Below are 26,285 nucleotides of genomic sequence, written 5' to 3' on the forward strand. Positions count from 1 at the left end.
TCTTTTATATCATGGGATATTTTTCTGTTTTAATCTGCTGCAATCTCTGGGTGTCTAATCCATGTATTTACAGTCTCTGAACAGTAGCCTTCATGCTTATATCTGAGTTTAATATGAATGCGTGGCCTGATTTTTTTTTCTATTTTTAAAACATATGGTTCTCATACTTTAATCACATTAATCATGTCAATTGCTTTATTTAAATCCTTAAAAGGGGATCTGATCTCTTAATCGTAATATAACTAAATACGTTTTTGCTATAGTTTGTACTTTTTCAGGCAGCGTAAATATTTTTTTAATAACTCTGCCTTCAGGAAGCTGACATCTGTGGCAGTAGGTGATACGATTTGTTTGTACGTATTGGTCATTTCCTGCAACACCCTCAAATCAGAGTTTATATGCTTTTTAGGTTGATCCCTTTCCTTTCTGAGTGTGTATTTTACCAGACCTTAGGGTTCATCACGCTGCCTGTGTTAAACTGTTAAATTTCAAAGGAGTTCCACTGATTTAGCATTTAGAATTTGATAGGTCACATCACAATTGACAATCGTTTTTGGGTTTTGCATTTCCTGGAGTTCTCAGGAGCATTACTTGTGGTAAAATGGGCATATAGGGAGTTGAGTACCTTAGAGGAATTACTTATACATCCTGAAATAACTTTCACTGCCTTGAGTGCATATAATAAACTCTGCTAAATCCAGTCCATCTATTGGTCTGAGCTGAGTCAGCGAAATGTTCTAGAAAATAAATATTACTTGTCTGGTCCACTCTGTCCATGGAATAAACCAATATGAATAAGTGGGAACCAACTTCTGTTTAAATGAATGACTACGTGGAGTGACGGCAGTAAAGCTCTGGAATGCACTGCATGCGGAGGAGTTGGTGATGGATAGTATAAAGGCTTCCTGCTTGATATAAAACTGGAATCCAATACAGGGCACCTCCAAACAGTGGTTGATCCTGAGACAATCCTGGGTGTCCTTGGAATCATAAGTGATGTTTCCTGTAATGAGTTGACATCTGTTTGTCTGCGTCAATGTGTTCCTGCGGCGTAACATTTCTTTTTATGCTCATTGGCTATTGGCTTTATCACAGTGCCAATTAGTGCAACAATCTTTTAAAAATCTGCAAAATGTAATGTGACCTCATTTTTTGTTGCTTAGAAACAACCTTAGTGTTATTGGATTGTCCCTCTTGACATGTTGATTGAATGCTATGTGGGGCAGGAACAGCTGTCCTCCAATGCTATAGAAGCCTTGTCATTTCAGTTTCATTCCCCCTTACTATGTTGTAATATTTGTACAACTTATAAAACGCATTCCCTGCAGCTCTACAAAAAAATCACAAAGGGTTTGTAATATGTTATGCTGGATTAAAGTGAAGCATGTGTTTTATTTTTAACATTTTTGTTTTTGTGTCCGGAGGGAAGGTGACAGTGTCCCTTTAAGAATGTAAAACGAAAAGGATACAAAGTCCTCTCATTCTCTACAAATCATAAGGCGTTTTTTCATTTTGTTACATCAAAGCCAGCAGCTCTGCTTTGAAGTCCTTGCAAGCTGTTTAAGGTAGCGCATGAATGAAGAAATGTCAATCTAGCGGGCGTCCGTGTAGTTTATGCTGAACACTGATGCAGAGTTGATACATTAAAGGCGAACAGAAGCCTTGATAATGAATGTCCTACATGGAAGTTTGCATATCTAAAAGAGAGGACTCAGCTGGAGAACGCTTTTCCAAACCTCAAACTGAAGCTCAGGCCAGGTCTGTGAGATTAGCAACAAAGCATAGAATAGAGGGGGAAAAAACAGAATTATTTTATTTCCACCCGTCGTATATATCTTTGAGCAAAAAGATATACGGAAGAAAATGTGCGACCTATATGCTTTTATTTTGGCTTTGATTGTGTAAGCGCAGTGGGCATCTGACTGGCTGCAGGTTGAGAGAGATAGCTAACCAAAAAGAAATACCGTATTGGCTCGAATATAGGCCGCACTTTTTTCCCCCACTTTAAGTTTTTAAAGTGGGGGTGCGGCCTATATTCGGGCTCTAGCGCCCGACGCCTGGGACATGCAGTCCCGGGCGCCGGGCAGGCATCGGGGTTAAGATACAGATCCCCCGCAGCGGTGCAGGGGACCTGCATCCTTCTCCCCGATATGCTCAGACAGCCTCCCCTGCCAGCACTTCCCACGGGGGGGGGTGCCGGCACGGGAGGTTATCTAAGCGTTTTACCTCTGCCCACCCCCGACTTACCGGAGCAGACTCCCGGGTGTCTTGCGGGGCCGGCGGGAGACATTTACGCAATACGCGCATGCAACTTCCGGTACCGGAAGTTGCATACGTGTATTGCGTAGATGTCCCTCGCCGGCCCCGCAAGACACCCGGGAGTCTGCTCCGGTAAGTCGAGGAGGGGGGGGCAGAGGAGGACAGCGGCAGCGTATCGCGGGGAGGGAGGACAGCGGCAGCGTATCGCGGGGAGGGAGGACAGCGGCAGCGTATCGCGGGGAGGGAGGACAGCGGCAGCGTATCGCGGGGAGGGAGGACAGCGGCAGCGTATCGCGGGGAGGGAGGACAGCGGCAGCGTATCGCGGGGAGGGAGGACAGCGGCAGCGTATCGCGGGGAGGGAGGACAGCGGCAGCGGATCTCGGGGAGGGAGGACAGCGGCAGCGGATCGCGGGGAGGGAGGACAGCGGCAGCGTATCTCGGGGAGGGAGGACAGTGGCAGCATATCTCGGGGGGGGGGACAGAGTGGCAGCATGTTTTTTTTGGTGCTTTTTTAAAGAAAAAAACTTTTTCTTTAAAAAAGCACCAAACTTTTAGGGTGCGGCCTATATACGGGGGCGGCCTATATCCGAGCCAATACGGTAGATATCTGTGCAGATAATTTTTTTGCTGGGAGAGGCTTATTACATTAGAGCCAAACATAATAATTATGCTATTAACCCTTTTCTGCTTTCAGATGAGCAGTTGTAAGATACTTGCCATTAAAACACCAAATCTTTTGGGTCAACATGCTGTTGACTTAATGATTGGCCTGAAATAAGCTACAAAAGATTAGTTGGTTTTCTGTAGGCAGATGCATTGCCCCATATTTTTTTTTTTTCATATGTACACAAACTATGGACTCTTACTGTTTTAAAATGACTACAGAAACAAAAGGAGTGTTCCAATCTTATTTCAGTAGTAGTTTCATTGTTCTTGTTTTAGTTCAGAAACTAAGTTGAAGAATGGTGTATATTGATCTTAAATATCAACTCAACCAAACTCCAAGGGGGGGCGCAGAGCCTAACTTGACAGCACCCAATTTTTTTGTGAGTAGACGTTGTCAGTCAAATTAAAACAATGTATAAGTTTCTATATATGGCCCTTGTTTTACTTCAATATATTTGTCATTTGTGTGACTGCCCCAGAATTTAATACATTACCCCAATAATGACATATAATCACCAATATGGGGTGAGGGCATTAACACACCTATGCACCCCAGTTCTACAGGCCCCCCAGAATGCTGGTCTCCTCAAGCCACTATGGCACATCTTCATTAACCATGTCCAATGTGTGCTGACCAAATGGAGTTAATGTCCACAGCTGTAACTATGAAAATAAACTAGGTGTAGGCATTTGATAGTCCATCACAAAGATTCTTGCAGTGACTGATAAAAACCAAATGGTTCTCAAACTGATCCTTCTAGGAAGAAGAGACTTCAAATGGGAGACACCAACTGGCAGCTTGGTTCTTTCAATTGAAGTGAAATAAGTAGTCGGGTCCGCATTGTGACCTCCAGGAATTTGCCCATTCAATCGCAATTCTGAGAATGCCCAAATATGCAAATGACCTGTTTGTTACTGTACAAGTGTTAATGGCATTTAAAAATTATGAAACACCCTGGGGACAGACAATCATCATGTCAAACTATAATGGGAACAGCTGGACCATAATTTCTTTATATATATATAAAAAAAATTTGTCGTATCAGAACATCTTCAAAACCAGAACTTTTATGGTACGCGTGGTGGGATTAAACAAGAACAAAAAAATGTAAGTTTACAGATAAAATGAAACTGATTAACTTAATAGAGGATAATTTTGCCAATTTGAAGGCTGTAATTAATAGGAATTAATTGCTTACTTAGAAGTTGTGCTTCAAAACCAATATCAAAATGTGCTAAGGGCAATATAGAAATAACGGCAAAGAGAAAAATAGATTAGATGTTTTTTTCTTTAAAAAATAAAAAACATAAAACTCTCTAGAATGGATAATGAAAAGAGGTTTGCTGCAAGACGTAATGATAAAAAGATGCCGCTTGCTGTTGAACTACACTTTTAACTGCATCTTTTCTGAAATAATGATTATCATTTCCCCTTTCATCTTAAGTTAAATAGCATATGGCTTTGCCTGATTAACACCCCCTCCTGTTATTAATCAGTATCTTGCTATCATGCTTCTTCTGTAGACTTTAGTAGCCCTGCTGGTGCTATAAGGTTTTCACCGTCTGAGCCTATGGATCTATGCTAGAGGCAGAATAGACTTTGCTTCTGTAAGCAAAAGTAATAGAGGGGGGTGTTTCAGGCACCCTCAAAGTGAGCTTTACTTTGCGTTTATTAGTTAAAAAGGAACTAAAAGACACAAAAATGTGTTCATCTCTTGCTTAGCTATTTTTTCTGTTATGAATCTCTTCTTTCAATCAGTCTCTTTGAATTATTACAATACTTTGGAATGTGGCAAAAACTCCATGGCCTTGGTATGCTGGTCTTTTTGATCTATGGATTATTTACTTATGTGGCTTAATATGAGCTATAATGGGGAGTACAGTTCATAAAGCTATATAGGCAGTGGCGACTCTAGAAACAATATATAGAGGGGCACACAAGATACCAGTCAAACGGGGGGGGGGGGGCATTCATCATTTCCAAAAGTAATGTGCTATGGAATTATACTTTTGTTATTGGGCTAAAATAATACTTGATCATTCAACATGGGAAGCCTGAAGCCACAATTGAGTGCGACTAATCCTTGAAATAAATATTATAACACAATAAATAACTTTTCCACTAAATGATTTCAGGGCCTTGAACGTTTTGTCCCCTGAAGTCACTACAACGTTAGGAGGGCATTTTATCTCTGGATAAATATAAATTAAAAAATTCCTACTGTAAGTTAAGTGCCAGGAAACAGATGACCAAACACACACACCAACACAGGCTCTGTCACACCGACACCCAGACACACACACCAGGACAGGCTCTGCCACACTGACAACCAAACACACACACACACACACTCACCAGGACAGGCTCTGCCACACAGACACCCACACACATCAGGACAGGCTTTGCCACACCCACATCCAAGCACACACCAGGACAGGCTCTGACAGACACCCAAACACACAGCCTAGGACAGGCTCTGCCACACTGAAAACCGAACACACACACCAGGACAGGCTCTGCCACACCAACACCCAAACACACATCAGGACAGGCTCTGCCACACCAACACCTATACACACACACCCGAGGACAGGCTCTGCTACACTGATAACCAAAAACACACAAACAGCAGGACACATTCTATGTCGGACGTCTACATCAGGATGGATTTTTCACACTGCATTGTCGTTTATACCCCCTTAGTGTTTTTGCCCCTTGTGTATTGATGCCCTTGCTGCCCATATATATTAGCCCCAGTTGCCGATAGCAGGTATAGATCAACACATTAACACACAAACCAAGCTTTGCATGTATAGATCAACTGAAATTCACTTGTGATCTCAGCACTGAAGGTATATATCAAATAAACAGAATCAGACACAAATCCTGTATTTGCAGTTATACAATAGTATATGAAACGTAGCATTGCAGGTATAGATCAAATAAATACATGGAAACCGCATTGCAGGTATTAATCAACTGAATAAGACATACAAACTCATAAATAATGTATGGATATATATAGATATGGATCTACAGAATAACTCAAAAACCCAGCTTTGCAGGTATAGATCAATTGGAATTCACATAAACACGTCATTAAAAGGTATATTTAAAACCCCCTAAATTACAGGCATAGATCACAGGTTGCACACCCCAAAGCCAGCCCTGGCATCCACACAGCAATCACACTCCTATCATACCCAGGCAACCAGTAAATTCTGGTACCTAGGCATGATGGGACTGTGCTTGCTGTGATTGCTGTTGGCAATCACACTCCTATCATGCCAGGTCAGCCAGTACATGCTGGTACAGGGTGGCTGTAAGTGATGTGTAGACCCCATACTGCTGGCAGCATCAATACACAAGGGGGGCAGCTAGCTAGGTTTCAGCGTGTACTGGCTGACTTGGCATGATAGGAGTGTGATTGCTAACTGCAATCAAAGTCCCATCATGCCTAGGTTCCAGCACTTACACATCCATGCTATCACACACTCATTCATTCATATACTCATTCATTCACAGATTAATTCCCTCAATCACGCATACTCATTCAAACACCCTCCCCACCCCCTTACCTGCACTGCAGCTTCTCGATGCCACTCAGACTTCAGCAGAGGGCGCAGCTTCCCTCTGCGTTCTCTGGTACTGCACAGAGGAAGCAGGACTGGAGCAGAGTCATGTGATGTCACGTGAACTCTGTTGGGTTCTGTTTCCTCTATGCAGTATAGAAAACCCTCCCACAGGTAAGTAGCAGGGCTCGAGGTGCGGCCCGCATAAGATCGGTTGCCGTGGCTCTCTGCATTAAAAATAAATAAATAAAAAAAGACGGGATTTAAAGTTGCATTGCGACTTTATTCCAAATTTGGCAGGGGGGCAACAGGGGGGGGGCAAGGATTAACCTAGGGGGGGGCAATTGCCCCCCTGTAGCGACGCCACTGTATATAGGACACTGGAGGCACCAGTACCACCCGGTATATTCCTACCACATTCTTATATTGAATTCTGATGTACTATTTGTTCTAAATTGGTACTTGTAATTTTAGGTGCCCCAGGAAGTGGTGGATGGGTCATTTTAGTGCACTTTAGGGAATTAATGATTCAATGCAATGGGCTGGAGGCCCTAAGTTAATATTGAGCCTGAATATTTCTGAATCTGGTGCTGTAGGCTACCTTCAGAAACTCTGAAATTGTGCTATGCTAAAACGATATTGTACATTAAAGAGTTACAAGCAGAAATGTCAAATATTATGACTCAAATACTAAAAAGGCTTTCCTGCATTTATTATAGTTTGGCTGTTGCACAGTGACAGATTTGTCTATCCATCTATGTCTGTATACCTATTTAAAGATTATTTGAGAGAGAACCCTGAATATCAGTAATTTCACCATCAAGCCCCTTAACCCGTTCTAAGGTGTGCATTTTTCAAAATTATGATCCACGTGCATTTTCCTGCTCAAACACATGAATAACTTTTGCAAGCTTGGCTTTTGTATTCTTTCGATGTGGAAGCCATAAAGGAAGTTTTACTCACTGGGATTAATTTAAATTGGGATTTCATTGTTTTGATGTTATACCATCTAGAATAGCCCTGAGTTTTAGCGTTTGTTTTGGAATGGTACAGGTTAGACACAGGTAAAATCTTTACAACAGAAAAGGATGGCAAGATGACCTCTCAGGAATCGCAAGCAATAGAGATGCAAAGGTGTGTTGGTGTGGGCCGAGGTTCAACATAAGGAATAAAACGGTCCAATAGGCTGTAAGCTTGAAAAATCGGGGACAATTTTTTTGATGTCATAGTTGTAACAGGTTAAGAGCAAGAGAGCTATGGATTTGGCGAAAGTATTTTCATTGTCTCTTTATTTAACCTTTCCAATGCAGTTGAAAGATTCAGATACTAATCTGTATTTTAAAAGTAACTTTCATTAAAATAGGTTCTAAGAATCAGATGATTACAGCTGCATATTTAATATTATGTATGCCGTATGCTTCAAACCCCATTACTGTGTGAAACTTTTTTCAGAATCAAATTATTTAAACAAAGGCTTTCAAATATATTTATATGTAACTCACCTGTCACAGCCCAAATCCACTGGGTTCTTTTACAACCACTTGAAAGACACATGCATGTTATAGCTTTGAAACTGAGGCTTAACATGTCAAGGAGGTTGCATGCATATCTCATGCAGAGTTATGGCTTGTTCTGCTGTAGCTTACGTTTCTATGGTTGAATCACAGATCTAAACCGTGCCACACATTTATATAGAATTGTACAGCAGTTGCATACATGGCATAAATAATGGAAAAGCATATCTTTTAGAAAATGTACAAAAAAGTTGGCTTTAAGTCCACAAGCCTAAAGTAAATAAAGCTAGAAAATTACAAATTTAAATCGGGAAAATTGGTACTCTAGACAGCAAAGGGTGTATTCTGGCCCATGTCAACAAGGAGTGGGACTTATGTTACCAGGTTACCATATTGGTCAATCTGATACCTCCACCCCGTGTGCTCTTCCTACTCTCTGGGATTCTTTCTACAGCACGGCATGTTCCGGCACTCAGAACAGAGAGAAAGCATTTTATGGGTGGGGTGGGGAGTTTAGGTTGATATAAAGCATGTGGAGATTTTTAGCACTTAAATATTCTGTGGCTGCCTATTGTAAATTGAAAGAGGGCATTGATGGATGAGGTAATGTCCCAGATACAGTGCTTCTGATTTATTTAAATAGTGAACCCAACCTCTCTTGTATGTCCATTACAGCTGGATTTTGAGATAGAAAGCAGTATGGCATCAGTAAATGTCAGTACCTATTTTAATCACTGAAATGCCAAGGTGAATAAAATGCCTTTGATAGGGGTCCAATAGCAAAGGAGACAATGGGCATGCCTAAATATTTTCAGGGCACAGTCCTTTTCTGTTGATGGTGATACTGGTGCAGATGGTGATGGCTTTCTAATTTTTTTCAATTGGTTGGACTTTGTCTATTCCTCTTGTCAATCGTGTAATTTTTATTGCAGATGGTAGCAGCTATGTTTAGTCAATAGTATCAAGGATCACAACAGTCATTTAATCAGAATGCATTTATTATAAGATTAAGAGCTAAGCATGGTGAGAACCACCTCTGGACCCAGTCACCCTTCAGCACTCAGGAGAGGAAAAACTTCACCTGGTGGGGAAACCTCTGGGGAACCATGGCTTGAAGGAATTGTCCTTCCCTCTGGACACTAAGAGGTTAACTGCAGCAAGAGGAGACCTAATTGGCCAATGGTTTAATATAAGGCACACAGCTTTGAGTAATTCCCCTCCAGGCTGATTAATATGGCATTTTAAGACTGGCGGCCCCCTAATATTAGTGCAGCTAGTGACTGGATATGGTAGGCTGCCTGTAAATAAGAGTACCATATAAATAGTAGATGGAAATTTTGAATCCCTCTGTAAATTTGAAAGTACACTTATAGTTAGTTCTGTTATACACCAAAGGAAGAGATGTATTAATGTGCTCTAACATAATGTCTATTATGCTGTTCTTTTGTTTAAGATGTGAGAGATTCAATATACAAGAAAGAGGCGCTGATGTAACCTTTTTCCTGACTATCATTAGATGCCTTAATATCCCATGCAGGGGCAGGAAGATGTCCCTGGTATGGGAAAATGTGGCCATGCTGAAATGTCCAGAGATATCTTGGCACACCAATACTAGGGAGCCAATAGGAACCTGAACCAGTTAAAGGGAAACTTAAATCATATGTACTTGAATGAACATGATGGCAAAAGGACCCTTTAATTGTACATAGTGTTTCCCTTGCAAATGCATAGGGTATACTATTTTCAGTGCAGGGTGTGTTCAGCAGAACACATTTAAGTCGTTTAATTACCCCAGACAGCGCTAACACTGCCTCTGGAAACATTGCTGAGGGGGTCTAATAAGACCCTCTGTGTGCATGTGTATTAAATGGAGGGGGGAGAGGGAAATGGAGTATATAAGTGAGGGGCTGGTAGATAAATGGGATAGCCTTCCATTAGTAGTGGCAGAGGTTAAACTAGTAAGGTGTTTATACATGCATAGGATAGGCATAGTTATTCTGAATCTAAGACATTAGCAGAGTCCTTACAATTTATAAATGGGCCGAATGGCTCTGATCTGCCATCAAACTCCATGTTTCTATGTATATGATTTGAAAGTGTCTGTGTGTGTGTGTGTGTGTAATGTTATAGTGAGTATGAGCATGTGTATTTATAGTGTAAGCATTTGGTGTTGGTATATTTTGTATGTACGCATGTGGTGTTATAGTGTATGTTTATGTGAACCAGTAATGTTATTGTGAGTATTGCTGTTTAAATAGCATTATCATATTCTGCAGAGTTGTACAACATCTAAGCCTAGGCTCACCTCTGCAGTGGAGGGAATTGTCTGTTAATGGATGAAGCGAGTAGATGCATGTTCTCCCAGATGCAAGTACTTATATTTTATTTTAAGAATGCATAATGAAGTAAACTGTCCCTTAAAGGCCTGAAGCGATCTGAGATTTTTAAAAACACCAATTTGTCATTCTGAATCAATGGCAAAACATTTGCTGATTATCATCCTTTTGTGAAGCTGCAGCAGTCAAATTAACTAAGTACTTTTGTATGCATTTATCAAACCTAGAAAAAGCAGTTTCAGGTGAAGCTGCAGCTCCAAAACTCAAACAAAACCTTTCATCCGTTATCCGCCATTCTCGGCTTATGTGGCTGTGACGAGATCTCATTGATTATGCGTGTATTATGATTGTACATGTGCACGGGTGGTCTTGTTGGGCCCCCTCCTTCTGAATGCTTGCCAATACAGCACTGGAGCTGACCAAAGCTAAGTTTATCACTGGCAGGAGATGTGCTCAATCTATAGCCTTACTGCTTGAAACATTGAGGTAAATGAGGTGACTCGGATGAACGGTGCATCTCTATGGCTATCTAGAATTATACTAAGCCTTTCTGTTTTTTTACTGCACTGCATACTTGGGTCATATCTTTTTTTTTGGCAAACTGAAGAGGGTTAACTTTTTTGTAAAATACACAAATCTTTTGAAACCTTACATGCATATAGTTAAACAAGATTCAATTAAACATCGCACTGTGTTTAAAGATGTCCAACTTACTAATAATGCTTAAAGAAAGTATAAATGTATGTTTTAACACCATTACAGTTGATAGTATTACGATTAAAATAAAATGTTATATTGCACTACTGACTGGCTGATACCTTTTTTTTTTAATTGGACTAACATTTCAAAGACAATCTTGAGTACTAACCTTTATCAAGCCAAAAGCAATTTTGACTCCAAAACAAGTGAGACGTGTGTGTGTGTTAATGAGAACAATAGCAAATGGTAAGGTACAGGTTACAGCAGCTAGTCTAATAAAAAGGCATTACTCTGTATTATATATTTACACTACTGGACTATCACTGCTATCCTGATCTACATAATATTGCTAAACACTGATACTTTACCATTTGTTACCTTTAAGCAGGAAAACTTAGTAATTAGTAATTAGTTGTCTATCCTGTTTTTTTTTTTTTTTTTTATTTGAGGGTATTTTCATGCATTGTACAGTGGCAAGAAAAAGTGAACTTGTTTGGAATTACCAGTATTTATGTATAAATCTGTTAACTAATATCACAAATTGTATTGCTGTTCATATTGATTAAATCATTCAAACACTTACATTGTGGGATGGAAAAAGTATGTGAACCCCCCAGGCTAACAAATTCAACGAAAGCTAATTGAGATCAGGAGTTGGCAATTCTGAAGTCCAAGCAATGAAACCAAATTGGATGTATGTTAGAGCTACTTTAATGTTAAAAACAACTTCAAGCATTTGGGGTTTGCTATTCTTGAGGACCATCTGCTGGCATGAACCATACCTTACAAATAAACAAATCTTGGAATCCTTACAATCAAGAATTGTTTTGTATAAAGCTGGAAAGTGTCACAAAAAAACTAGAGTAACAACTTGAAGGTATCATTGGAACTGGTTAACATCTGAGTCTACCATATGCAAAACATTGAACAGGCATGGAATACATGGCTGCTTTAAAATTTAACATTGCTGTTTTGCTTGAATTTTCCCAAAAATCCCCTTGACACTCCACTTCGCACTAAGGTTGAATTATTTGGGAAGAACATGCAGCACTATGTATGATGTAAAAAGTTACCACATACCAACATGAAAACCTCATCCCAATGGTGGAAGGAGTACCGTATTTGCTCGATTATAAGACGAGGTTTTTTTCAGAGCAAATGCTCTGAAAAAAACCCCTCGTCTTATAATCGGGGTCGTCTTCTAATCAGACCTCAAATAGAAGTCTGATTAGGAGACTAAGATCCAGATCCCCCGCACCGCTGCAGGGGACCTGGATCCTCCTGTCGTCGCCCCCCCACACACACACACTTACCGGTGCTTCCGGAGGTGAAGTTGGCAGCGGGGGTTTGTATGCGTCCGTCGCAAATACCTTCCCCGACTGTCAGAGATCAGAGTTCAAGAGTTCCTGATCTCTGAGAGCCGGGGAAGGTATTTGCGACGGACGCATACAAACCCCCGCTGCCAACTCCACCTCCTTCCGGCTGCCGCGGAATGAGACGTCAACCCGCTGCCCCGGCAATACAGCAGGAAATTGGAAGCACCGGTAAGTAAGTGTGTGCGCGTGTGTGCGTGTGTGCGCGTGTGTGCGTGTGTGCGCGTCATTTCTGGAATGCCTTACACCCCTATATGCCACTCTGGCACTTAGGGGGTTAAAAGGCATATTATGGGGCAGAGTGGCATATAGGGAGGTATAAGGCATTTCAGGAGGCAGAGTGGCGTTAAGGGGGCATTTAATAGAGCACTCTGCCTCCTGAAATGCCTTATACCTCCCTATATGCCACTCTGCCCCATAATATGCCTTTTAACCCCCTAAATGCCAGAGTGGCATATAGGGGTATAAGGCATTTCTGGAGGCAGAGTGCTCTATATAATGCCTTTTAACTCCCTTAATGCCACTCTGCCTCCTGGAATGCCTTATACCTCCCTATATGCCACTCTGCCCCATAATATGCATTTTAACCCCCTAAATGCCAGAATGGGATATAGGGGTATAAGGCATTTCTGGAGGCAGAGTGGCACATAGGGGGTCAAAAGGCATACCATGGGGCACAGTGGCATATAGAGGGTTAAAAGGCATATCATGGGCCACAGTGCCATATTGGTGTGGCAAGCCTGGGGGCAGATGTGCGTAACTGGGGGACAGGTTGGAAAATACAAGAAATAAAAACAAAAAAAAAATATTTTTCTCAATCATAGCTTTTATTAAAAAAAATAGTTTACATGAATTAACATTTACTGGTAAAACTTTTTTCCTTTAGGGTCGTCTTATATTCAGGCTTTTTCTTTTTTTCCTAAGTTAATATTCAGATTTTGGGGGGTCGTCTTATAATCAGGGTCGTCTTATAATCGAGCAAATACGGTATTATAATTTAGAAATACTTTACTGCCTCAGGGCCTGGACAGCTTGCCATCAAGGGGACAATGAATTCCCAAGTGTATCAAGGTATCGCACGCAATGTCAGCAGAAGAAAAGTTGTCAGGCAACATTACTTTCTATTCGGTCTTATGATATGACTAATTTCTATGGAGCTTGAATTTTATTTTTTGACTACTCTTCATTGGCTGAGTGAGTATGCAAAATCTATCTGCTCGTAGCTACAACACTTGACCTCCTGCCCCATGCATATTAATGAAGCCGAGACGACAACAGAGGGCCTAACTGATGTGTCTACCACAGAAGCTAATTAGAAGTTGTGTAATGCAGCAGGAGAATGACTCAAACGATCCAAGTAAATATACTACATAATGGTTTCAAAAAATAAACTTGGAACGGAGCAGTCAGAGCTTAACACATTTGAGCTGCTGTGAAATGACCTTGAGAGCTGTTTTAGGCCAGACATCCTAGGAATATAGCTGAGCTTAAGCAGTTCTGTAAGAAAGTGGTCAAATTCCTCAATGTTGTGCAGGTCGGCTCTGCAGCTATCAGAAGCACTTGTTTGAGGTTATTGCTGCCAAAAGAGCTTCGACCAGTTATTAAATCAAAGGCTTCATTTACCTTTTCCACCAGCACTGTGAACGCTTGTTGGGCATATTCAATAGACATGAAAGATTATCATTGTTTGCATGTTATCTTAAGAATATTGTCTATACTTGATTGAGACTTAAATGTACATCAGATCGCATTTTATGAACAATTAATGCAGAAGTCCAGGTCATTCCAAAGTGTTCCCTTTTTCTTGCCACTACTGCTACATTGTACAAGATTCTTGTACTGATTTCTTCTTAAATACAGCCACTGTAACTAATACAAAGCAGAGAAGAGTGGCAGTTATCCACTCATTGTCAGACCTCGGCTCCCAAGATACGTAAGGTCTTACAATATGGACAAAGCCTAGATGAGGTTCATGAGTGCCTGCTGAATACCCTTATATTTTGCAACAGTCTTCCATAAAACACATCGTTAAAGTGTTAAAACATGAAAATATTTCAACTAATATAAATAACACATAATTTAAACAAGTTCACGGACATTTTTCAAGCAAAAAAGTGTTTCAGGATGCATAGGGTCGGGCTGGTGTTGGCACTTCTAGGCCAGTGGTAACCCAAAGACATGTGTGGCCACTGGCTTGTTTGTGCTGTTGTGTGTATTCAGCCTCATGCCACATACACAAGCAACCAATCTGTTTTTGAGAATATTGCCCTATGAGCCACCAGCCCATCATTCATTTGATTGGTAGAACCTGCTGCCTGTGATTCTAACATGTTATAAACGGACTGTAGTTTGAGGAGACTGCACCAGGCTAAAGAAGAGAGATATATATTATATATAATTGTATACACACACTGTCATGGTATGAAACATTTTGCACTGATGGTCTGTCATCGATCTAATCTGATTCCGCTACACATATATATCTTTGTCTTTCTTTCTTTCTTCCCACAGAAGGCGGTAGGTTTGATAGTACTTTGCGATTCTTCTTCTACAGGGTTCATGAAAGAAGCTAGAGGCATTTCTCATTAGTTTCCCTGACATCTTTTATCACTTATCAGAGGAACAAGCAAACCGGGAGAAGCTGCTTTGATCATAGCAAAAGTAGAAAGAATGCTTAAAAACCCTATGAAGATTCCGAAAGTGGGATAGACTTTTCTGTGGCCTGTTTCAAAGAACTAACATGATTTAAACTTGCTGGAATTTCATGTATTAAAGAATTGTTAACGACGCACAATTTTGTTTCTTGATTTAAAAAAAAAATAAAAAAATAATCCTCATACAACACTTTAAAGTTGCATTCTTTTTTAGTCCATTCCTAACTCTGACATTCTTCTTACAGTTTCAAACTTCGTTATATACAGTTGTCTTCTGTTATGGACATTATATGTAACCCAAGTAATTTATGCCCCCCTTTTTTTTCGGATTTGTCAGTTTACCTTACATTAAGATATATAAACAAGCCAAGAATTAAATTTATGGTTAAATTAAACAGCGAGCTGTGCATGGTCCGGAATTGTTTTCAAAGCTATTATCACTATCCACTTGCTTTTGGGACTCATTATTCCAAGGTAGACTAGTTATTCCCTCTTGACTCAAGGGCAATAACCAACCACTCTTCTTACCTGCAGTTTTGTATTGTTGGGTCAGATGTTTGTTTAAATATTTAAATGGTCAAATATGATAGTTTTAGACAAATTAAGGTTTGCCAACTAGGTAATATAGCTTCAACATTGCAGTTAAGGTCCATTATAGGTTCAATTTCTTTATGTTCATTTTATATTCAGGATCTTGTCTTCTCACACCAGGAGACTTTCTTTGTTCGTGCTTTTAACTTTCAAATGTTATGGGCACGCATGGATTGTGTCTGCATGTTTCCAAGCTCTCCTTCCCAGTTTACTAGATAATTGAACGTCAGTGAGGGGGGAAAAAAAGGAAAAACGTCCAATCTGATAATGGGCATGTAATCGGCCAAATAAGACAATCCCTTTTTCTTTCTTTTAAATTGCAGCTTTTATTAAAACTACTTTGTCCATTTTATAATGCAATTGAAAATATTTTGAATATTTAGATATGCAACAAGCTATTCATGTTATAAAACAAAAATAACAAATACGTTTTCACCCTTTCATGGGCATCCACATGTTAGATCGCTCCAACTCCATGCACAGCTAGGTCTGTTAAGTATGTTAATTACTCCTGTAAGGAGCAGAGAGCTTGGGGGCCCAGCCATGGCCACTGTCGTATCTAGTGTCTGACTTTTCTTAGAAAAGTCCTTCTGCTTACTCTGCTTAATTTAACACCTGTATAACTAAATGGTGCACTCAAACATAATTACTAGTACCGTTCAATGCCCAACCCTTCAGGGAATTCTACATTTGATTGTATTTTACTGCTTTTTTATTTATTTGTTTTGCCAAATGAAGGCACTGATGGTTTTTAAGTCTATCCCATTTCTTCTTAGGTGGAAGTAAATGCTGATGGTGTTGAACATGGTTCTAGTAAGGAGAGAACCAGCTGTTTGGCTTCTGCTTTTGTACTTTTCCACTTGCTTATCTGTCACCTTCATAGAAAACCAACTTTTTTTTTTCTGTAGCATGTGTGGAATTCTTTTACAAATGACCAGGCAATATTACCATTCATAGTTTATGAAACCAAAAATTTTAAGCTCAGTCTCCACTGCCGCCACTGCTGTTTTTTAAATAAATACTTTGGCCCCATCTAGTGGTTCCTGCATATATATATATATATATATATATATATATATATATATATATATATATATATATATATATATATATATATATATATATATATATATATATTTGTCCTGAAATATAGTACAGAAATATTGTATGTAAATGTTTTTTTTACCTCTCTAACAAATGTACGTATAACTCATGCTAACTGTCAAATAAACCAATGGGGGGAAAAGCTTCCTACTATGCAATCTAGATATTTTCAAGGAAGAGTGTCATTCAGAAATACATACTAAAATCTGTATTTGATCTGATCTAAGTACTAAGTTACCTAAACTAACGTTGCTGTTATCAATAGAATTTCTCTTTAACTATCGAGGCATTTTGTAGGATGACAATTGTCAATGGGGCAGAGTATATTAACACCATATATTAGATGGTGTAACTTTTTTTTTCTTAAGTCTACAGAGTGGAAAATTATATAGATTGCTTTACACAGAGGCACTGTTGACCAACCAAGGGACAGGAATCCACTAAGCAGCCTACTGCCAGTAATGGCATGAAATCCATCTGTGGTGGTCCTTTGGAGGAGCTAAGAAACTGGTACAAGGTCTGTGTTACCACTCTACCTTATGACAGAGTAAGGTAAACATAGGATAAGAACCATTGAGCCTGTCTAGTCTGCCCATTTTTTCCTTAAAATTTTGTTGCGGGTCAGACAAAAGATGAACTTATTGTAATGTCTCTATAGGTCAATTGATATTCATTGTTCCACTCTATACCTGAATTATTTTGACTGCTGTACAAGTGTCAATACAAAATTATTTCACCCTAAAAACCACAAGTTAAAATGAAGGACAATTGAAACAAAACATTTGTCCCTGTGCCCCTTTATGTGACACACTCTTGTACGACTAGCTCCTTTAAAGTAACCAGCTTCGTTCCATCTATCTGTCCCTTGCCTTTCTCCAATTGTTCTTGTAAAGACACAAACTCCTTACCGAGCTTATATGCCATTGAAATCAGTGTATCCAGTAATGGGTTGTAATATCTGTGTCGTGGATGCCTTTCTAGAAGTGCCAGTGCCTTCATTCCTAAGTCATAAGCTCTTTCTGTGTCTTCCAGATCTTTGTAACACACTACCAGTGCACAGAGTGTTGGGACCGTTAAAATAAGACGATGCTGAGTTAACTTCTCCTGCAGGCACTCAACCTGCTGAAAGAGTTCCATTGCTTTCCCATATTGCCCTCCTCGGAGACAGCTATAGGCTTCTTTTATTTCTGGGTTAATAAAGAAGTCAATGAATTTCTTGCATTTTTGTACACATTCAATGGCATACAGCTCTGCCAGGTAGTCCTTAAAGGCCAGCATCCTCTTACTGATCAGCTCTTCGGTGAGGTTCCCCTTCAAAATTTTCTTTGGAAACAAAACATCTTCCATCTCTTCTTTGAAGTCTTTCAACAAGTTCTGGTGAAGCTTCTCAAAGTCAGAGTATCTCCTCTCAATAAAGACTTTGTTTTCATCAAAACTGCCTGTCTTAATGATGACAATTTGGTACATCTGAAACAAAAATTGTTAAAAAAGCATTTTCTTGGTGACCCAGGCTGATAGCAAAATGGAAAATAACTGAAAATGGTAAAATAACAAATTATTTGCTCAATTCCCTACTATATCAAAAAATAACCTTTGCTTTTTGAGATATAAAATTCCACAAGTGTTTATCAGGTTTTCTGAATACATGATTTAATGTGCAATGCACAAAAGGGAGAACACACCATTCTGTAGACTTGTATTTTTTATAAAGCAATTTAGTTATGTAACTGTACAAACTTTCCCTTTTAATACACTTTCTTTTCACTCTTGTGTTTTTAAATATTTACAAATCTGTTACTTGTAAGCTTTTACAAAATACTTGAAAATTTTTCAGTCTGATTTAAACGGCCCAGTCTTGAAAAGCAGAGTGCACAATAATAAGGCAATCGTATGATTAAGACCTTTACATCTGTAGTAGTAAATCACCAAAGTCATTGGCAAAAGATGACCGTTTCAGCTTTGGGTAATCATCTGCACCAAGAAAGTTTGATGGCTCTAAGAACTCCAACACCACACGTCAGATAAACAGGACATAAGTAGAGCTTCACATAAAAATCTGGACACAGAAGGTGACAATGGCCCTGCTCAAATGTGTTTATCTAGAAAGATGTGGGTTGAATTTTTCATCTGCTACTTGCCTACTCCAAATAGTTTCAAGTAATATTTGAAGGGCTCTTAATTCATAATGTATATTTTTTTCAAATTAAGTTTTTCACCTAAGGAGAGACATTTTGAAAGTAATTTTGAATATCCCTATGAGGGTAAATCTGCAGAATTAACCCCCCCCAATACATTTGACAAAGGTACACTGCATAACATTAGAGACTGCTCGGCCATCATATGGAAGTATGTGGCTGCTAAATTGTCCCTTTTTAATTTGTCTTGCATTGCTTTTAATTTTCTTTTTTTTTTCTCTCCCCCCTCAGACTAAGTTGATCCCATGAAAATCATTTTGGTGTGGCATCCAATATAGACCCTTTGCTGTAAGTAAACTAACCCCCATTATCCTTTTGCCAACTTAACTGAGTTTTACACAGCATGTATATTTGTCCCTGTTTTTTAGTAGAATTACATTTGCTTCAGAAACTAAGAACTCTAGTTTATGGAAAATAGCCAGTTCAACTTTCTAAATCATTTACCTCTATTTTTGCATACATTTTTAGATCAATAGCCAATGGCTTTTTTTATGAATAAAGATCTTTCTCCCTAGTTGTGTGCTATCTTGTGCAGCTGCAGCGCTTCATTATATCATGATTACTGTTTATACAAAGTATCCTTTCATGCAAACTAGTCTTGCAGGCTGTTGGCCATTTGCTTATATGATTGAGCGGACTTACCACAAACTTTGATAGGAAATCCTCAGCTATGCGCGTGGACGGGATTTCAAAGAGAAGTTTCACTGGTTTACCCTTATGTTTTTCCTTCAACCAGTATAACTGAAGCTCTCTTGTGGTCATGAGGTAGTGGTGACACAGGGAATCTGCAGTGGTAATAAAGCCACAAAGATCTTATTTTGGAATGCATTAAGGCTAATGCATAATCCCCCACCCTGTACCTTTTCAACTAAAATACTGTACGTAAGCTTGCTTTGATGTCATTGGTTTCTACTGGTTAAGAAGTCAAATCATTCATAAGCTGTTCATGTCAGGACATGGACATAACAGAATGTTTAATGGTTAGTTATACAGCTGGCTTACATTAAAGACAAAACAAAATTAGCCTAGTCTCCAAGCATGGTGCCAGTCCTAAGAATGATCAAGTTCTAATGATACATAAAGCCTATTGTATAGTGAGGGTGATGGCTATTGCATAACTGCTGTTTGTGTTCTCTCAGATGAAGCACTAAAACTCCCAGATTTAAACAATTGGTGATGGAACTTTAAAATGGCTATTTACTTATAATTTACCTCATTGTAGTTTACTTGCATGTGCATTACTTGGGAAAGGAAAGCCCAAGATGGGCAAGGAAACAAACTAGAACACGGTATAGGCCACCTTCATAGAGGCTCACATCCAGATGGAGCATTAACCTGTTTCTACTTGGCCTGAATAGTCTAACATTCTTGTCCCACAATGTTCATGCTTCTTGGGTTGGCCACTGCAATATGATTTTCTCTTCCAGTACTGAACTACTGCTGTAAAGTTGAAGATTGCCTCCTTTGTCATGAAACTCAATAGTTTTACTCTTACCGTTAAGAACCTTGCATACGTTTCATGTAAAATTATCAAGTTTATTTTCCCAGAGTATAGGATGTCTCACTGAGAAATGATCAGACTACAAATCAAAGGAATGAAATGGTTATAAAGTATAGTTCTGAGTAGAGCATGATACCTTGTATCTTCTGCGCCTCTGACGATTCTTCAGTGGTATCACAGGATTCTGAAGATGTCTGCTCCAAGGTGGTATCGGAGTTAATCGTCTCAGAATGCTCTGCCTGTGTCACTGAATTGCTTGCCATTGTTTGACTTGCCTCAAAAAGGCTTCTGGTTTCATCAATTTCCGTGCTTTTGATGACCAAATATACAGTAACAAGTTAATGCAATCAAAGGCCAAGGTGACCTAACCTCTATTATGAACACAACATAAAATAGAATATCAGGTGTTAAAATGTATCTAAGTATAGAATGTATTCCACATTACTAAATATACAACATAACATACATTCTACATGTAGACTATAAGACAAAAAAATGGGAATGGGAGTTATCACTTTAACATGACTTAAGTTTACTTAGGTATGCTTGCTATTAGTATGACATATCCGTTTAAATGATTAAATGTAACTTAAATAATGTATGTAATGTTATGTGCACTTTCTGATCTATTGCTATTTCTTATGTAGCTAAGAACACTTAGGCGATTTCAGAATGTTTTTAATTATTTAAATGAATAAGCACTCATGTTTCTGTGCGCATTGTTCTAACTTTTAGGTCTACAGCCCACCAAAGGGATAAAATAAGAAATTGGATGTGACTTTCAGCCCCTAATTAAACAAAAGTATCTACATAAACTGATGTAGTGTAGACAACTTTCTAGTAACATCTTCTGTGGTGTTGGGTGTGTGTGTGTGGTGGGGGGGTCGGCCACTTTACAGATCTCTGGTCCAACCTTCCCTAGAGTATTGGGTACAGTTCTAGAGATCATCTCCAAAAGGATATTGGAGGGAGTTCAGAGGAGGGTTACTAGAATTGTAAAGGGTTTGCAGATTAAAAAAATCATAAGACTAAGGGATTTTATGTACAGCTTTGAGGAAAGAAGAGAGGAGATGTGATTGGAACACACATACTCAAAGCCATTTAACAAAGTACAGGAGGTCTACATATGAAACTGAAGGGCTTAAATGTAAAGTAGATAGGTGGTAGATAAATGGCTTAGCCTCCCATTAGATGTAGCAGAGGTAATGTAAACATGTCTGATAAACATAAGGATTCTTTATCTAGGATATAACCAAGGACTGATTAAGGTCAGTCAGTAAAACATGGGCAGACTACATGGACCGAATGGTTCTTATATATACTGTCAAATTCAGCTTCTTTGTTTCTAATCCTAAAACTCATGATGAACAAAACACTGTTCTTTGTTACAGGGGAAACAACTGGCTTCTTGAAGAAAAAGTAACCAAACTAAACATTAAACCAACCTGTGACTAGACGTGTATTACTGCATTGTTCATATCTTCGCAGCTCAGCTGTGACATCCGAGTAACTACAAACAGGGCCTTCTCACTTTTCTTTCCCGCAGCAGATTTGTCTGAGAAAATGAGGAAGTAGCCAATGTGTTTTATTTGCATGTGGGTGTTGCATTTTAGAATTGCACTCAGCCTGTAAAAACCCCCTTGTTTGTTAGAAGCCTTTTTTATTGAGATGTAAAACATTCTAAAAGTGCAGTGGCACAGCCATAAGCAACTCTAGTCGATGCCATACACCATTTCTTTTACCTGTATGTAATTACTTTCTGTATTTATTAGTTCCCTGCGCAGTACAGCGTAAAAGCAGGGCTTAACAATTAACTTAAAACAATTTGGACTTGGAGGGACCTGCTCATCTGAGTTTACAATCTGCGAATGTCAGAATGTGTAACCGGATGCCTAGAACACTACCTAGATGCAATGGTTATCTGATGATCTAAAATGTAGATTTCATATGCAATTATGTCAGTAAACACTGTCATTATTCAACATCACAGCAAAAATAGTCCCCAGTGGTTATTTGTAATGAATTTGTAGCATCACTGAGGTCCCTCAGAGTTGCACGTTGCTGCTTCACACATGTTACCTGTGTGCATGTATATCATAACAGGAAATGGGTCAGTTATTTCTGTTGGGATACTATAAGAAACATGGCTAGACACAACCATTACAGTAGGGCTTAATGAAGGGCTATAGCTATTTGACTCTCTGTCCATAGGAGCTGGAATGGGGCTTTTACTAAGAGGCTCACCTCATGGACATGGATGGAAACCTATGTTAAATAATGCCTGGTAAGGACACAGGCATGGTTATTTAGCAATAAGAATGCCAATAAACGGCATGAGCAAGTCCAATAAGAGGTTACAAAACCCTGCATTTTAACTCCCTTTGTATAAGTATGCATTATGAAGGGCCAGCCTCGACAAGATTCCCCTGCAATAGAAAGGTTCTTGAATATCATTCTATAACTTGGACTATATATTCCACAGCAACCAAAGCTTAGGCTTTAGGAAAAAGGCCAAATTGTTAATCACAACTATATTATGCAATCAATTATAAGTGTTTGGAATTACCGAATCTGTCCTTGTTTTGCCATGTTTTTACTGCATTCTGCTTTTTCACCACTAGAGGAAATATTGGTCCAGTTAGAGGCTTCATGGCCGGGACATATGCTAGCTGTATTTATTTGACAAATATCCTATAATACCCAATGTGCTATGCTTGTGGGCAAGGTGGGTTTAGATTAAGAAAATATTGTACATCTGCAGACTGGCACATCACTGGTTGGCATTGACTTGGTGTAATACAGTATAAACTAGGCATAGCCACAAGCAATTTGCAATGACCCACTAGCAGTTTCCAATTACAATTTGTATATTCAGACAACCACATGTTTACTTTAGACATGTTTCCTATAAAAAAAAAATTTTAAGAAATCTATCGTTTTCTATTTTTCCCGTTTAACTGTGGTAGTTTGATTCTGTTGTAATAGTTGGCCTGGAGGTAAATTTTGTAAGTAACATTTGCGTCATGTTAGAACATACTTGCATTGATGTGAATATAGAACAAGCTATATACAATGTAATTTGAAAGAGTATAATAGAAATACAATGGTAGAATGAAATGGGTTTAAATAATACAAATAATCCATTCAGTCTTTAATCGAATGTTGGTTTCTTAAACTAATTTTTAGTTGGGATTTCTTTCGACTGAGCTTGCTAGAGGCGAGTATGCATACAGGCAGAAACAAGTGAGGCTCCTCAGACTTGCAAGCCCCCCAAGATTTTGCGTAATGCCTCTAGGCAGGATTTCAAGATGCCAGTGTTCAAGACCAGACTGGGGATGACTAGGAGACACTGGAGCTTTAAGGCTATATATGCTGCCAAATGTGTGTGGCCGTTGGTTAGATACAGCTGCTTGCTAGTTATTTATAATCTTACAATGATGCATATCCATCCAAGGGCCACATTCTGCAGATTCTGATCTGCCACTGGAGCTGTGGAATGGGTAGGTATGTGGCCTTACTGGTCACTGACCCACCAAGCATTTACCTTGTGCGCCATTCCGAGCCGTGGTTGAGGGGCATTGTAGTCCACATTGGTGGCATATCAAACCCAGATTATATGAACTGGCAATCTATGGCCCTGGGGGTAGTTAAAGTTGAGTACCCAATCAGACCTCTGCACCTACCACTAGAAACATACACAATAGAGCACACATTCACTACAACACAAACATTCTAACTTCTTACATCACACCTCACCCTACCTCCTTACCTTGAATTTCTTGGAGCTGTTCCTGTGCAAGTAGAAATTACCACAGGGTTACATAATGTTGCGCTGAATTATGAACCAGCCAGTTCACCCTTATTGTGACTTTTGGGGCGATACACTCATACCCAGCACACAAATCTCTCAGAATGGAGGGACATCAGGGATGGAAAGAGGCACGCTGTAATTTGAGTTTAAGAGACATTGTATCTCCTACTGATGGGTACTTGATAGGTATGTACATATGGTTATGTGCACCAGCAGACACTTTTCTATGGGGTCAAAGCTACAGTCAGGTGATTTAGTTATTTATAGTGCCATTATATTTATAGATGTGTATTTGAGTCATTAGTCACTTACAACCTAATTTACTACACTTCACTTGTAATTGCTTGTGAAATCCCAGTGATGTTGTTCTTCCTGCAGTTGCCCATGTAGTAGAGCCCGGCAGGAGCATTTACTGTTGTTGTCGCTGTCTGGGAGGTGCCTGCACTTCCCACATGTGCCTGTAGGGGGCAGACTGGGGATGACTAGGAGGCTCTGGAGCTATGAAGTTATACCCTCCCTTCTGTCACACAAGCAGTGGAATCTGGCTTCTGACTTGCAGAAGTCTTGAGTTCCTGGTGTCAGACACACTACCACAGGACAGGAGTCTATAACGGCTGCTTTTCCTGTAATTGGTAAGTAAAACATTGTATCTAATTGCATATTGATAGGCTAACTAAATACCCAGTTTGTGATCTCTATAGGACCAGTGGTGGTGCCCTTTGTTACTTTGTAGGCTATTAACGTCCAAGCAAAATACAGAGAGGGACTGTCTTTTAAAGACACTTGGGAGCGCTGCTTTTATTGCAAATATATATTTTAAATATTTCAGTATATTTGCCGTTTAAATGTTTCCATATGCCATGAATAAAACCAATAAAATGCTTAGGCTTATCGGTCTCTGTAGCAGTCACAGCAGCAACACCAGAATGCAAAAAGGTAAAATATAAATAAAACAATATCAATGTTATAATCTAAAATTTGTGTTATATTATGAAAACACTTCCACAATATTTTAAATGCATTTAAGGAGATGTTTGGCCAAACATTTCCTGCGTAGCAAATAGCCAGGTAAGAAGCACATTCTGCAGAATCTCCCCATATATTTTCAAGGGGGACTCTGCAAAAAAAAAAAAAAAAAATCCAAAGGGAGCACGCAGCTATTAAAGTATACATGTAGCTTTGTATTTAAGTGTCATGAAGTTGAATCTGCTACCAGTGTAATTTCAGGAATAGACGCATGGTGCATCTGTTATGTGCGCAGGATCATTTGGCAAAAGTGTAATTAGGTGCACTTCATTTGCAGGTGAAGTTGCATTTTTCATTCCTGGATTTCATGCTTCGTTATGAAGAGATCATATTGTTTTCCTGCAAGAAGTCCGATGCTGCCTCTGTAGAACGCATTTCAATCAATGAGGTGACTTTCAAAAAAATCTCATTGACATGGTTATCCATAACTGGCCATCTGTCAATGGGAAAATGCTGATAGCTCCCCATATCCGATCTGCTGCTCCAAAGGTTGGCTGGGTCCTGCCGTGTGTATAGTTTATCTGTTTTTACTAAAGCCAGAATTCCTTTATATAGCTGGAAAATGTCACAAACCTTAAGTAGCCAGTAGATGCTGTTAGTATTCATTGGAAAACTCACATTTTTATACTTTTAAACTTCCACAGGTGACCGGACTGGTGGATTTCCCCCATATACAGGTATGTAGGGCTCTTCAGTAGCCATTACATCCCAGAGTACACTGGACATCAATTATGTGGTTTGGGGACTTTCAAGGTAGTTGTCACACAGGGTTTTTTGAATAACTTTAATAGCACTATTGAATGGCTGAAGTCATTAACTGGTTGCACAACAAAATACAGAAATAGTAACTAGTGTACTGTACTCGGCGAGCAGATCTAGGTTGATGTTGAAAATCTAATTAGCATAAGGAACCAGGCTTTATTCAAAGGTAAAAATAAAAAAATAAAACGAGGGATGCATTCTATAAATATGGAGCTGAAAA

General features: G+C 39.3%; 1 protein-coding gene across 1 annotated transcript; it reads right to left on the reverse strand.

The window, feature by feature from the left end:
- Positions 1-17,512: 17,512 nt before the first annotated feature.
- On the reverse strand, positions 17,513-22,001 carry SNX20 (sorting nexin 20). Its single transcript, XM_053449579.1, has 4 exons — positions 21,912-22,001; positions 20,603-20,775; positions 19,608-19,750; positions 17,513-18,237 (listed from the first exon to the last, which is right to left on the reverse strand). Exons 2-4 carry the CDS (start codon positions 20,727-20,729, stop codon positions 17,569-17,571), a joined length of 939 nt encoding a protein of 312 aa, XP_053305554.1. The 5' UTR covers positions 20,730-20,775; positions 21,912-22,001; the 3' UTR covers positions 17,513-17,568.
- Positions 22,002-26,285: the final 4,284 nt, after the last annotated feature.

The sequence above is a fragment of the Spea bombifrons genome, chromosome 10 (genome assembly GCF_027358695.1).
Source record: "Spea bombifrons isolate aSpeBom1 chromosome 10, aSpeBom1.2.pri, whole genome shotgun sequence".
NCBI classification, from domain to species: Eukaryota; Metazoa; Chordata; class Amphibia; order Anura; family Pelobatidae; genus Spea; species Spea bombifrons.

What these genes read in the sequence shown, in the direction of transcription:
- SNX20 (XM_053449579.1), bottom strand. Translation starts at nt 20,729, where the DNA reads ATGGCAAGCAATTCAGTGACACAGGCAGAGCATTCTGAGACGATTAAC. An exon ending in AGAGGCGCAGAAGATACAAG is followed by an intron (nt 19,751 to 20,602) that starts GTATCATGCTCT and finishes TTACCACTGCAG; the next exon opens with ATTCCCTGTGTCACCACTAC. An exon ending in ATTTCCTATCAAAGTTTGTG is followed by an intron (nt 18,238 to 19,607) that starts GTAAGTCCGCTC and finishes TTTTTGTTTCAG; the next exon opens with ATGTACCAAATTGTCATCAT.